This window comes from Cnephaeus nilssonii, assembly GCF_951640355.1.
Source record: "Cnephaeus nilssonii genome assembly, chromosome: 22".
NCBI classification, from domain to species: domain Eukaryota; kingdom Metazoa; phylum Chordata; class Mammalia; order Chiroptera; family Vespertilionidae; genus Cnephaeus; species Cnephaeus nilssonii.
The window spans coordinates 6091946-6105413 of NC_137093.1; the positions used below are offsets into that span (position 1 = coordinate 6091946).

A 13468-nucleotide genomic window follows, 5' to 3' on the forward strand; every position below is an offset into this window, starting at 1 on the left:
AAGTGGGATGGAAATGTCTACCTAACCTATCAAAAATTGGACTATCTTTAAATTGTGATAATGAAGTGTGAGAATGTTATTTAAATTCTCTAGTCAAATATTTAAGTTAAACTGGCTGAAATATCATTCATTCTTTTCGTTTTACTTTTCTTCACTATCTTAACACAGGCCACAAATGCTCACACCAGTGAAGTGGTGGCAGTTAAGAAAATGTCTTATAGTGGGAAGCAGACACATGAGGTAAGTTAAAGACAGTTGAATACCTAAACTGACATAAGTAAGTTAATATGAAATTGACAGAAGAAACAAAGTTCTTTAAACATTTTTAAAATATATATTTTTATTGATTTCAGAGAGGAAGAGAGAGAGAAACATCAATGATGCGAATCATTGATTGGCTGCCTCCTGCATGCCCCCTATTGGGGATTGAGGGCACAACCCAGGCATGTGCCTTGACTGGGAATTGAACCGTGACCTCCTGGTTCTTAGGTCAATGCTCAACCACTTAACCACACGAGCCACACAATTCTTTTTTCCTCTCGTTCTGGAGCATACACTAAACATTCCTAATATTCTAACTCAGTCAACTGTTTTGTGGAATAGATGGGTTACTACAGTGGTCGGCAAACTCATTAGTCAACAGAGCCAAATATCAACAGTACAACGATTGAAATTTCTTTTGAGAGCCAAATTTTTTAAACTTAAGCTTCTTCTAATGCCACTTCTTCAAAATAGACTCGCCCAGGCCGTGGTATTTTGTGGAAGAGCCACACTCAAGGGGCCAAAGAGCCTCATGTGGCTCACGAGCCACAGTTTGCCGACTACGGGGTTAGTACAATAGATTTAAATATGTATTTGATGGTAGATTTACATTTACATGTATTCAAACTTAAAGAAGTAACATAAGATTAAATGGCTTCTTCATTTATTAAACATTTACTTTGTTCCTTTAAAAAATAAAAAGAACGTGATGCATGTGTACTTGATAATAAAATACTATTTTAAGCTTTAGAATGATAATGTTTGTTTTCTTCAATAGAAATGGCAAGATATTCTTAAGGAAGTCAAATTTTTACGACAGTTGAAGCACCCTAATACCATTGAGTACAAAGGTTGTTACTTGAAAGAGCACACTGCTTGGGTAAGTCAAAAGACCTCTATTATTTATTTTTTTCTATTAATTTTTTCTATTTTTTCTCTTATTTCTTTGATCTCTAAAATTATCGGTCCCATTTGACTTTTGTTATTAGTCTTTAACATTTGTTAATGCTTTAGAATATGCCATATGCTATATATTCTGTAAGAATGATATCTAGCCTATGGGAAATTGCATTCTATAAACACTCATTGAAAAAATAGTGAAAGTTAACATGATTTTATAATGATTTATTTATGAAAGTAAAGGGCAGGGCCTTCTATTCTCATTCTAGAATTTTTATCTTTGACATTTTTCATTCCCCACTCCAATTTCTGCATAGTTCAGAATTGTGCTTGGTATTGTAATGCCTAAGTTTTACCAAACAGGGCCAAGCAATAATTAAAATCAAACAATCTATTGTTCCACTCTGTCTTCTTAGTGTATTTTTGCATGATTGTGTTTCTGTTGGGCACTGTTCAGTACATAAAATGTTATACCTTGTACTTAATTCAGACTGCACATTCTAACTTAAAGTCCAATTTAACTATCATTTATTGAGTGCTTACCAGGACTATGTCCTTTCCTGTACATGATCTCCACTTAGGGAATTGAATTTTTGTTCCCATATAGACGATCAAACAGTATACTTAAACATTTCTGATCAAGTAACTCTTATGATATCTAGAGCCATTGTTTCTGAGGAGAAATTAATCAGAGACATTTCTCATGATCTGGAAATCAGTTCTCTGGCAATCCCAACAGTCTTGAAGGAGTCAAAAAAAAGGGATTTTGAGCAGGCAGGATGAATGTTACAGTATCGAGTGTTCAATCTCATGAGTTCAGGTCTTCAGAAAAATCCTCTGAGCTCTTATTTGAAGACTATTTACTCTTAGATTACACAGAGTGCTAATAAGCTTGGTCACCTGGTCTCTGTCTACAACAGATTTGATAGGTTAGTTAGGAGAAGTTTTAGGAACTGAGCTGCTGGAGACATACCTACAAACAGCCACAGACTAATTTGACCATAAGGAAGAAGTTGGGAAAGCTAAAGTATGGAGCCTCATTTTATGATTTGAGCATCATATGATTCTCCTGTGCTTGTGTATTAAATTGTTTTTTTCTCCTATTTAAAAAAAGAAGAAGAAAGAAATTAGAAAAGTACGGGTACAATTTAGAAATGTTTCCATTAAAATTCATTAAAGAAAAAAATGTATTTGTCAATTATACCTTAATATAGCTGAAAAATGCATATAAAAGGCCACATTTCATTATAATAATCACTTATGTGGACTCTCATTTCACAATAAGAAATGAAATTAATGTTTATAAATCTGCTTACTTTTTTTATATTTTATTGATTTCAGAGAGGAATGGAGAGGGAGAGAGAGATAGAATCATCAGTGATGTGAGAGAATCATTGATTGGCTGCCTCTTGCACGCCCCCTACTGGGTATCGAGCCCGCAACCCAGGCATGTGTCCTTGGCCAGAATTGAACCTGGGACCTTTCAGTCCGAAGGTTGATGCTCTATCCATTGAGCCAAACAAGCTAAGGCTAAATCTGCTTACTTTTAATGTTAAGCTGGAAACTATAATAACATTTCTAAACTTTAAACTTTTAAGTTCCTCATATTGTTCTACATTATTCTAGCAATACATTAATTTATATATTCATATATTTAATATTATGCATAATTTAATGATTTAGGTATAGAGATATATAACTTGATTATTATACAGTATATTGTATATGACATATATCGCTATATGTATTATGTACCTTGCATTGCATTGCTACTGGAATAATTTAGAAAAATGAGATAGATTGATATGTAATCTATACTAATAAAAGTGTAATATGCTAATTAGACCAGACATCCTTCCGGGCAACCTTCCGGATGAAGTTGCAGCGGGCCTCTAGTATTACATATAATATAGAATTATAACATTATATTACCTCATGTTCTCCTAAGTTATTTTGATAATATAAATATTTTGAAATATAAATATATGTTTTGTACTAGTTTTTAAATGAAAGGAATCAATATATTAATATTGGTTATATCTAGGTAATTAAGGAAATTAGTATTTTATAATGAGCATATGGCATTTTTTAGAATAACAAAATGATTTGTATGAGTATGTATGCTTGTGTGTGTATGTGGAGACTGGTCACTGAGCACTCACAGTTCTGACCTTGGCCACAAATCAGTAGTCCGGGACACCTAAAAAATCTAAGATGGAAACAAAGGAAGTTTTCTCATTTTTGCTTTTAAAAGACCTCCCAAGATTGCAAATATCAATAATATTTTAATAATATTATTTTCAAATTACTTTAAATATCTCATATCTTGGGAATTTGAGCTAATGCAATGATACAAGCTACATCTTTAGGTTGAGTTCTAAACAATGTTTTCTTTTTCTCTTTTTAAATGAAGATGGAAGTAAATGATCTTGTTTCCATAGATGCAAATACTTAATATTTTCTTGCTTAGCACTTTTAAATAAAATTATTGATTTATTTTAGGGGTGGAGATAGAGAAAGAGAAAGAGAGATCACAACAATGATTTGTTGTTCCACTTATTTATACATTCATTGGTTGATTCTTGTATGTGCCCTGACAGAGGATCAAATCAGGATGATGCTCTAACAAACTGAACTACTGGGCCAGAGCTGTTTAACACTTTTTAAATGTGAAAATAAGAAATTTACTACTTATTATTGGCTTATTTTATTTAACTTCTATTTCCTAGTATAGATTTTACTGGCTCATGTATTTGGTTGCCAGTTTCCAAGTTATAAAATTTAATTTGGAGTATAACCCAAGCCACCTTAAATCCCTTTTTGAAACAAGATTATGTAGAATGTAGTAGTAAATAGATAAGTTGGAGATCTCAACTTGATCATTGCCAGTCAGTATCTCCATACCCAGTCCCCTTAGAGTTTTAGACTAATTCCATTTCCAAGTAGGAGATAACAATAACAAATGATAAAAATGATAAAAACCAATTAGTGCCAGTTGACCAAAATTGAATCCAGGGTCAGGTAGGCCAGGGTATTTATTCTTCTAGTATTCTTAGGTTCTGGGTTGGTCGGTTGGTTTTAGCAGTTTCTTGTTCATTGTTCTGGTTATTTATTGTTTTAATCTCTTACAGTTGGTGATGGAGTATTGCTTAGGCTCAGCCTCTGATTTGTTAGAAGGTAAGAATCAAAACAGCCCCCTCCTTTCTGTTTTACCTTGACCAGAATGTTATCTGCACCTAAATTAAAGTCCAATTTGGGCAAACCACATGGATGAAGACTTAGACTTAGGGCTTGTGTGCATAAGCTATGCAAACTTTGTAGTGCCACCAAAACTATCTGAGTAATGATTAGCAGTCCTCCTACTGTGGTTTTTTTTTTAAGTTCATAGTTCATCCTGGGCAGGTACTACTAAAATGTTTACTAATGGGATGAAGTATATGCAGCCAAAAACATTAAATTTATGTTTATGTATGAAAGAGAGGTAGGTGGAATTAAATTAAATATTAATATTTAACCCTTGTAAATATCTTGACTGACCCAGTTCTCCACAGCTGCTGTTATAACCAGAGACTGTTAAAAATTTACATTAAAAAAACTTTCTAATATCATCCTTAATCTCTGAATAGAAATTGCTTATTAGCTGCTTTCACAAATCTTGAAAACCTGTAGTTAGAGTGAGATAGATGGCTTCGGGGCAGAGGAGAATAATGCCACCTAAAACACTCTAGGGTTATAATGTCAGAAGAAACTAGTAAATTTGGGCCTGGCCAAATGACTTGCAACTGACAAATAAATTAATAATTCATTACATAAATATCAGGCTTTGTTTTATTTTGTTTGAACGGGTTTGTTTGTTTTTATACTTCAGTTTTCTATTCTCTGATTATTTATTGCTGTTCTATAGAAAATATATATTTTGTGTCTTTAGATGAATGTGTTCCCAATTTGTCATTTGAGAAAGTCTGTAATTCAGTTTGGTATAGTTGTATAAGATAAAAAGAGGCATGAAACTGATCATGTACTCCTGAATGTTTTTTCCTTCCTCAGTTCACAAGAAACCACTTCAGGAAGTGGAGATCGCTGCCATTACTCATGGTGCCTTGCAGGGGCTAGCCTACCTGCATTCTCATGCATTGATTCATAGGTAAGATTAGAGACTAGTTACATTTTCATTTCAGGTATAGGAATATCTATTCAACGAACCTTGAAAATTAGTGCATGCTCCTATTTTTAGGGTGCCTAAGGATTTATGGGTAACAAATAGACTGCCACTGCTTCTGGATGTAAAGAGTAAAGTTGCCAGAATTTAGTTCCTATCTCTTGGTTTCCCCCATGTATCCACAAAGACTTACAACTATTCTCCAGGCAGAGTGTTGCAGGGAAGAAGAGCTCAGCAACCTTTTGATACTGTGTCAAGAAGAAAAGAAAATGAATCTTTCTTGCATATATTTATTTCCTAGCTCAGTTTCTTCTCCCTTCCAGTTGCAAATAACAGGTCTATCTTATATAAATACATGCTGTTTTAGCACTTTAAAATGTTTTTTATTTCGGTGATTCATATAGATACTTAGGATAGTATTTTATTGTCTTTATTTTGGCAGATGAAGAAACTGAGACTCATAAAGATTTAAATAACTTGCCCATGGTTTCACAGCATTTATATGATAAAGAGTAAAACTCAAATTTCCTAGCTCCTAATCCAAGGCTTTCCTCTACCTTATATTTTTTCCTACCACAACCCCACTCTATTTCCCACTGCTAACTTCTCCTAAACAAAGATGTTGTTTCTAATATTTTCCTTTCTCAACAAAGAACTTCTAGTACAGTTACTTCAATGAATGGTGCAGAAGTAGTGGACTGTGAGTTATGTATAAAGTAACTGAGGTGGCTCAAAAACAAAAGAAAACACTGACATTTGCTAGGAAGAAATGAAACTGTTAGGTCATAGGTTCCCCTTTTCTGTTTTAATCACATAAGAATAGTCATCACAAGATACTGGTACTAAAAAAGCAGAACTTTCTCAAGATAGACAGACCAAAATTTCTGCTGTGAATTTATAAGGACTAACTATGTATAATAAATATTGATGAAATAAATTGAACCATAATTTCTATGGATTTGACACATTAAAATCCTATATAATAAAAGCCTGATATGCTAAGTGTCCACCGTTCGTTCAATCATTCAACCAGTCACTGTGATGCGCACTGACCACCATGGGGCAGACACTCAGACCGGTAGGTTAGCTTGCTGCTGGGGTTCAGCTGATCGAGACTGGGCAAAGGGGGCCGGACACGCCCTGGAGCCCTCCCACGGTCCCTCCCCTACCCCAATCGTGCACCAGTGGGGTCCCTCTGCCTGGCCTGTGCCCTCTTGCAATCCAGGACCCCATGGGGGACGTCAGAGAGCCAGTTTCGGCTCGATCCCCACAGGCCAGGCTGAGGGACCCCACCGGTGCTTGAATCTGTGCACCGGGCCTTCAGTGTGTGTGTGTATATATATATATATATATATATATATATATATATATATATATATATATATATATATATCTTTAGTACCAAGATGTCCTTATGGAATGCCAACTTGTTTATGATTTTGTTTGTTCCTGTTAAAGCCACAGTTCAGTTTTTTATGCCTTTGTTATCTTAATCTGCACATTCATGTGTTAATTCTATATTATACTTTAACTTTTTTAATATGTAAAAGAAGTTGAAAGGACAAAAAACTTTTAAAGAATGCTCTTTATTTAATAATAAATGCTATCTATGTCTCATTTTATTATTTTGATTTAAGAGGCTAGCTAGTCAATGTTGTAATTGAAGATAATAGAGAAAACATTTTTTGTTGTTGTTGTAAGAAATAAATAATGCTTTTTTTTAGTTCTCTCTGCCAATTCCTAATGTCATCATGAGGAAAGAAACTGAATTTTCAAGGAAGATTTTTGGAAACGTTGTTTTGGAAGTATTTGAACCTTATCATTTTCAATTTGACATAAATTTACCTCATTCTCTCTGCTTTATCTTTTCACTGCCCATCAACTTACAATTCTTGGTTCATAGTACTCATTACACCTCATACCTTTTTAAAAGAGAATAAAGAATACATCCACATCTTATCATTCTAAATTATCATACTGAAAATGATTTTTTAAATTATATTTTAAAATCTTTTTGCTGCATAAAATATCTAATAGCTTTAATAGTAACCACTTGCAATTCTTTGCAGTAATACAATAAATGCAATTTCCTAACCCCTAATCCTTGTTTGTTTTGATCTTTCAGGGTCTTCTTTTTACTGTACAGTGTTATTTTTAAAATAACACCTTCTATATAACATGTACCCTCAACTGCCTTAGAGTTGCAGTTACAATTAAAGGCAGAGAGAAAGGGTCACAGGCAAGAAAGAAAAGGTATGTGTGTAGAGGAGGCTTATTGGTAGGTAGTCAATACAGAGTCATTGAAGGTTTGTTTAGGCTTCAAAAAATGTCAAGTAATTTGGAAAAGGGGGAAAAAAGGCAGTTACAAATGGTGCCAATTTTCCCAGCACAAGGAATACTGTTGGTGACTGGATTTAGCATCTAAGAATATGGTTTTGTAAGTGCAGCAATTGAACAGGTTTCCTTGACTGCCATAACTGCCTTTTTTCTCATTGCCTTCTCTCCCTCCAAAGAAAGCTCTCCCTTTCAGTGTAATTACTGTGACCTACCTATAACTACAACCCCGGAATCTGAGCCCCCCTTACAACATGCAGTAATTACTAAGTCCCCTTTTAGCTATCTGAGCAAGGTTTTTTAAAATAAACTTTTTGTCTTATTAATTGCATGCTCTGACCTTATTCCATAATCAAAATTGAAAAGTAATTTTCTAACCTTCTTATTTTTTTCCTACAGGGATATTAAAGCAGGAAATATTCTTCTAACAGAGCCAGGTCAGGTGAAACTAGCTGATTTTGGATCTGCTTCAATGGCTTCTCCTGCCAACTCCTTTGTGGGCACACCTTACTGGTATGTAGAATTAGAGAACATGACATAGTTTTTAAAAAATGCATCCACGAACAAGGTTTTGCTTTGCTATTTTGACAGTGTCTCACCATGTCTCTTAAGATGAGATTTTATTACAGAAAGATAGAAAACTCATTAGCAAAAAGAAACACTCTGACTTAGTATAAAATTTCTGGTTATTTTAACTTGTTCAAATAAGGTTGATGTCACTGTGTGTAAACTGAGCAGGATTATCAACACACTATCCAAGCTCAGGTTTTAGATTTCATTTAAAGTTTCTTTTCAACTTTTCTCTTGAGGCAGAGTCTCTAGGCAAGGAGGGTAGCTTCTTTAACCTCCTCTAGCCAGTGAGCATAAATACTGCCTTTCAGTGAAAGAAATCCAGGTTCTTCTGTTTGCTGAATTCTCTGATACTTTACCTAGCTTATCATTCTGACTTAGTTTTATCCCATTCTATTCAAGATTCCTTTCCTTCCTTTCACAGATGCATTGGAATTTTATTGTACCTTAGAGAATGACTTATATTCCTGGAAAATTGCTTATCTATCAAAAAAATTAGCTATTTAAATTTTTTTTTCAACATCATGGAATAGCATTTGCTAAGCAACTACTTACATACACTACTAAAGAACAAAGCATATTAATCTGATATGACCCCTGTCCTCCTAATGAAAGTCTATTATGGACAAAGTAACATTAATAGCAGTTTGTTTGTTTGGTTGGTTGGTTGGTTTTAAGTTGCAATATCTTTGGAATATTTTTCATGTTGCTTAAAGTAATTTATTTGTTTAACTGTTTCATACATATTAATCCTTTGTTAATCTCTGAGGTAGCTATTAGAATTCTCTCCATTTTACAGATGAAGAAAATAATATACAGAAAGGTTAAGTAACTTACTGAAAATCAAACTTAAAGGAAATAGTGGAACCAGAGTTTATTGAAAATAATGTATTATTTCATGTAAATCACTAAGTATATTATTTACATTTTGAATAGTGTTTTTTCCAAATGATTAGTGTGAGGAAGTAATATCTTTATGAGATAAAGTTTTAGAACACCCTCAAAACAGTTTTCATTGAATCGCTTTGTTAAGTAAATTTAGTTTTTAATTTACAACATTATTTTTGGCAGGATGGCTCCAGAGGTGATCTTAGCTATGGACGAAGGACAGTATGATGGGAAAGTTGACATTTGGTCACTTGGGATCACCTGTATTGAATTGGGTGAGTAAAAGACTTGCTTTCATTGTATTTTTTTTGAAACTCACTCCTTATTATGATTGTTAATTCATTCATCCAGTCATTGTTCAATGTGTTATTAGTATACGTGTGCCAGGCAGTGTGAATGCATTATATTTCCCCCCATGTTCTTGGGGGGGGGGGGAGATTGCTTTCTCTCTGGTATATTTTCAAGTTACTAATTTAAGTAAAAGTTTGAGCAGATATGGCAGTTACCAATGTGGGAATCCATGATAAGTATTACTATTTGAAAAATAGCCATTCTCCATACTATAAGTGGTAATATATGTCTTTTCTTCATGTAATATTTGTTACTTAATTTACATTACAACTTGTTTAAGCGACATTTGCAAAAGTAAAAGTAGGCTTACCAAAGATCTGACTCTAAAAACTATACTAGTATTTGACCCAACCCATAAAGAGAGCAACCTTAGAGAAAACTTCATTTTTGGAGATACTGCCAGCTTATTTTATATATATATATATTTTTTTTATTGATTTCAGAGAGGAAGGGAGAAGGAGAGAAAGAGAGAAACATCAATAATGAGAGAGGAGAGAATCATTGATCGGCTGCCTTCTGCATGCCCTCCCATGTGGATTGAGCCTGCAATTTGAGCATGTGCCCTTGACCTGAATCAAATCCGGGACCCTTCAGTCCTCAGGTCGATGCTTTATCCACTGAGCTAAACCAGCTAGGGTGATAACTGCCAGCTTTAAAGTTGTTCCTCAGATAGTTGCAGTTACCTAAAATTAATTAAAATACCAAGTAATCTCTGGTTGTATGCTTTTAATTTTAATATATCTTAAAGTTACCTTTATTCGGTTGTATACTGGTAAATTTAACCAGTGACTCTTGGAGGGTGGTGGGGATATGAAAATATCTAATTTGTAGCATTTGCCAATTTCCATGGTGTAAATATTCCCACTAGAGCCAATTTCAAGTTACCAGTTGAATCACTAAATGTTGAGTTGGGGAAAGGTATGCACAGTTGACCTTCTAAAGCCAGTGTGAGTTGGCTCCAGCACAACACTGCCTTTATCTAGATATTTGTATACATTTTATTTTATTTTTTAAATATATTTTTTACTAGAAGCCCAGTGCATGATTTAATCATGCACGTGTAAGCTGTCTGTCCGCTGGTCTGCAGCTCCGAAGTCCCTGGGCCCCTAGGGCGAGGCGGGGCAGGGGCGTGGTCCTCCTGCAGCCGGAGCCCAGGCCAGGGTCTTGCCTTTGCCTCCCGCCCAGGAAGGCTGGGGCCGCTGCCACGTGCTCCTGCGGCCCAGCTGCCGCCAGACTCCTCCCCAGGGAGCCGCCCGCCCACCGCCCGCCGCCTCCAAACCTCCAAAACGCCAGCTCGGCTAGCTGCCCCAGAGGCCTGTCTGTGCCACAGCACAGCCATGGCGCAGACGCTGAGCTCGCCTCGCCGCTGGCAACCTGAGCTCAGCGTTCTGCCGGCCCAATCACCACCCCAGCCACCCCGAGTCCCGCCCCCTGTGTCACCCGCTGGCCCAATCATGGGCGTAGCGGAGTGATGGTAATTTAAATATTACCTTTTTATTATGTAAGACTAGTAGCCCGTTTGCACGAAGATTCGTGCAATAGACCTTCATTCACCTGGCTGCCTGCACCAGTTTTCTGCTGGCACCAGGGACCCAGGCCTTGGCTGTGGCCACCGCCTTCTGCCTTTTTCAGGGTCGGGGCTTGGCCCCGGGCGGTGGCCTTGGGCTCAGCGGCACCCAACATCCTTGCTAAGGATCGCAGGAGCCGACCCCCAGTGGTTTCCTGCGATCCGTGCAGGGTCCCCGCTGGTGCCCAAGGCCTGGAAATCCTCGGCCCCTGGGACCCCCCGGGAGCGGCAGGAGGAGCGGGATGGGCCCGGCCACACACCCCCGGGGTGCCAATCGCCCCAGGCACCCCGGGGAGCGGCGGCATGGGCCCGGCCACGCCCCCCAGGGTGCCGATCGCCCCAGGCACCCCGGCGAGCGGCGGCATGGCCCGGCCACGCCCCCTGGGGTGCCGATCGCCCCAGGCACCCCCGGGAGCGGTGGCATGGGTCCGGCCACACCCCCCGGGGTGCCGATGGGCCCGGCCACACACCCCCGGGGTGCCGATCGCCCCAGGCACCCCCGGGAGCGGCGGCATGGGCCCGGCCACGCCCCCCGGGGTGCCGATCGCCCCAGGCACCCCGGCGAGCGGCGGCATGGCCCGGCCACGCCCCCCGGGGTGCCGATCGCCCCAGGCACCCCGGCAAGCAGCGGCATGGCCCGGCCACGCCCCCCGGGGTGCCGATCGCCCCAGGCACCCCCGGGAGCGGCGGCATGGGTCCAGCCACACCCCCCGGGGTGCCGATGGGCCCGGCCACACACCCCCGGGGTGCCGATCGCCCCAGGCACCCCCGGGAGCGGCGGCATGGGCCCGGCCACGCGCCCCGGGGTGCCGATCGCCCCCGGCACCCCGGGGAGCGGCGGCATGGGCCCGGCCACGCCCCCCGGGGTGCCGATCGCCCCAGACACCCCCGGGAGCGGCGGCATGGGTCCGGCCACACCCCCCGGGGTGCCGATGGGCCCGGCCACACACCCCCGGGGTGCCGATCGCCCCAGGCACCCCCGGGAGCGGCGGCATGGCCCGGCCACGCCCCCCGGGGTGCCGATCGCTCCAGACACCCTGGGGAGTGGCGGCATGGGCCCGGCCACGCCCCCCGGTGTGCCGATTGCCCCAGGCACCCCCGGGAGCGGCAGCATGGGCCCGGCCACTGGGCACCGCCATCTTGATCTTCTCAACGGCGGATATGCCACCCAGAGTCCCGCCCCCAGCCTCCTGCCGGCCCAATCGTGGGTGTAGCGGAGGTGCGGTCAATTTGCATGTTTCTCTATTATAAGGTAAGATTGATTTCAGAGAGGAAGGGAGAGGGAGAGATAGAAACATCAATGATGAGAGAGAATCATTAATCGACTGCCTCTTGCATGCCCCCTCCTGGGGATCGAGCCCACAACCCGGGCATGTGCCCTTGACAGGAATCAAACCCAGGACCCTTCAGTCTGTAGGCTAATGCTCTATCCACTGAGCCAAACCTGCTAGGGCTATTTGTATACATTTTAAATAAAAAATGTTTAATATTTTAAAAATCACTTTTAAAAAATATTTTCTCTGATTTTTAAAATTTAGATTGTAATTTTTTGTTTTATTTTCTCTATTCTGGTATCCAAATTGATCCTGTAAGAATTTCAGAGACCCAGTTTGTTCTCAGGCTAAGGTTTTGTCTTTCCTTCCAATGTTTCTCCTCTCCATAAAGATGATTTGGGATACTTTGTATTCATTTCCAATTGCTTCATTGACTCCTTCCAACAAAAAAATATAGGGTAAATGTATACAATTTGTCTTTTTTTTTATATTAAAGATATGTTAATGAAAAATGAAACAATTCAAGGAGGAAAGTTAGAATATTTACTTTTTTTTCACTAATTAACATTGCCATAATTTATAAATCAAATATAAAAAGTAAGAAGACATGCAGTAAAAGAACTTTCCCCTGGTACTATCAGCCCAATTCTACCCTCCCTCTGCCAACACATATAGGGAACCACTGTTATTAATTTCTTGTATATCCTCTTAGACTTCCTTTATGAGTATACAAACAAGTTTGAATGTACACTTATAATATTCCTTTTCGCACCCAAGTTAACATAAAAGTGATTCTGTACTTTGATTTTTTACTTTGTAATATCTTGGAGATCTGTTTCATATTAGTAACTTAGCCATCCTTTTCATTTTTTAATGGCATAAGCTTATTCCTTTATATCAGCGATTTTCAACCAATGTGCCACAAGAATTTTTAAAATGTGCAACACCAGTCAGGGCCACTGACCTCTTTTCTCTTAGATTGTCAAATAAGAAAATGATAACAGCCAACACAGTAATAGCCATCTGGTGTGAATGAATCAAAATATACTTTATTTTTAGATCTGCAATAAATATATTTTTTGGTGTGCCACTAAATTTTAATACTTAGTTTGTGTGTGCCATGAGATTAAAATAGTTGAAAATTGCTGCTTTATATGTATATAC

General features: G+C 39.0%; 1 protein-coding gene across 2 annotated transcripts in view; it reads left to right on the forward strand.

Annotated features, from left to right (window-relative positions):
• Positions 1 to 13468, forward strand: part of TAOK3 (TAO kinase 3) — a 142952-nt gene that overhangs the window by 68032 nt on the left and 61452 nt on the right. Inside the window, exons 4-9 of one of the 2 annotated variants that reach the window (XM_079762499.1) lie at positions 169 to 240; positions 1040 to 1141; positions 4293 to 4338; positions 5209 to 5305; positions 8054 to 8167; positions 9296 to 9387. In XM_079762499.1, the coding sequence (XP_079618625.1) occupies positions 169 to 240; positions 1040 to 1141; positions 4293 to 4338; positions 5209 to 5305; positions 8054 to 8167; positions 9296 to 9387 (523 nt within the window). Of the gene's footprint in view, positions 1 to 168; positions 241 to 1039; positions 1142 to 4292; positions 4339 to 5208; positions 5306 to 7044; positions 7126 to 8053; positions 8168 to 9295; positions 9388 to 13468 lie in introns of those variants that run through there. The other variant, XM_079762500.1, reaches the window with a different exon arrangement.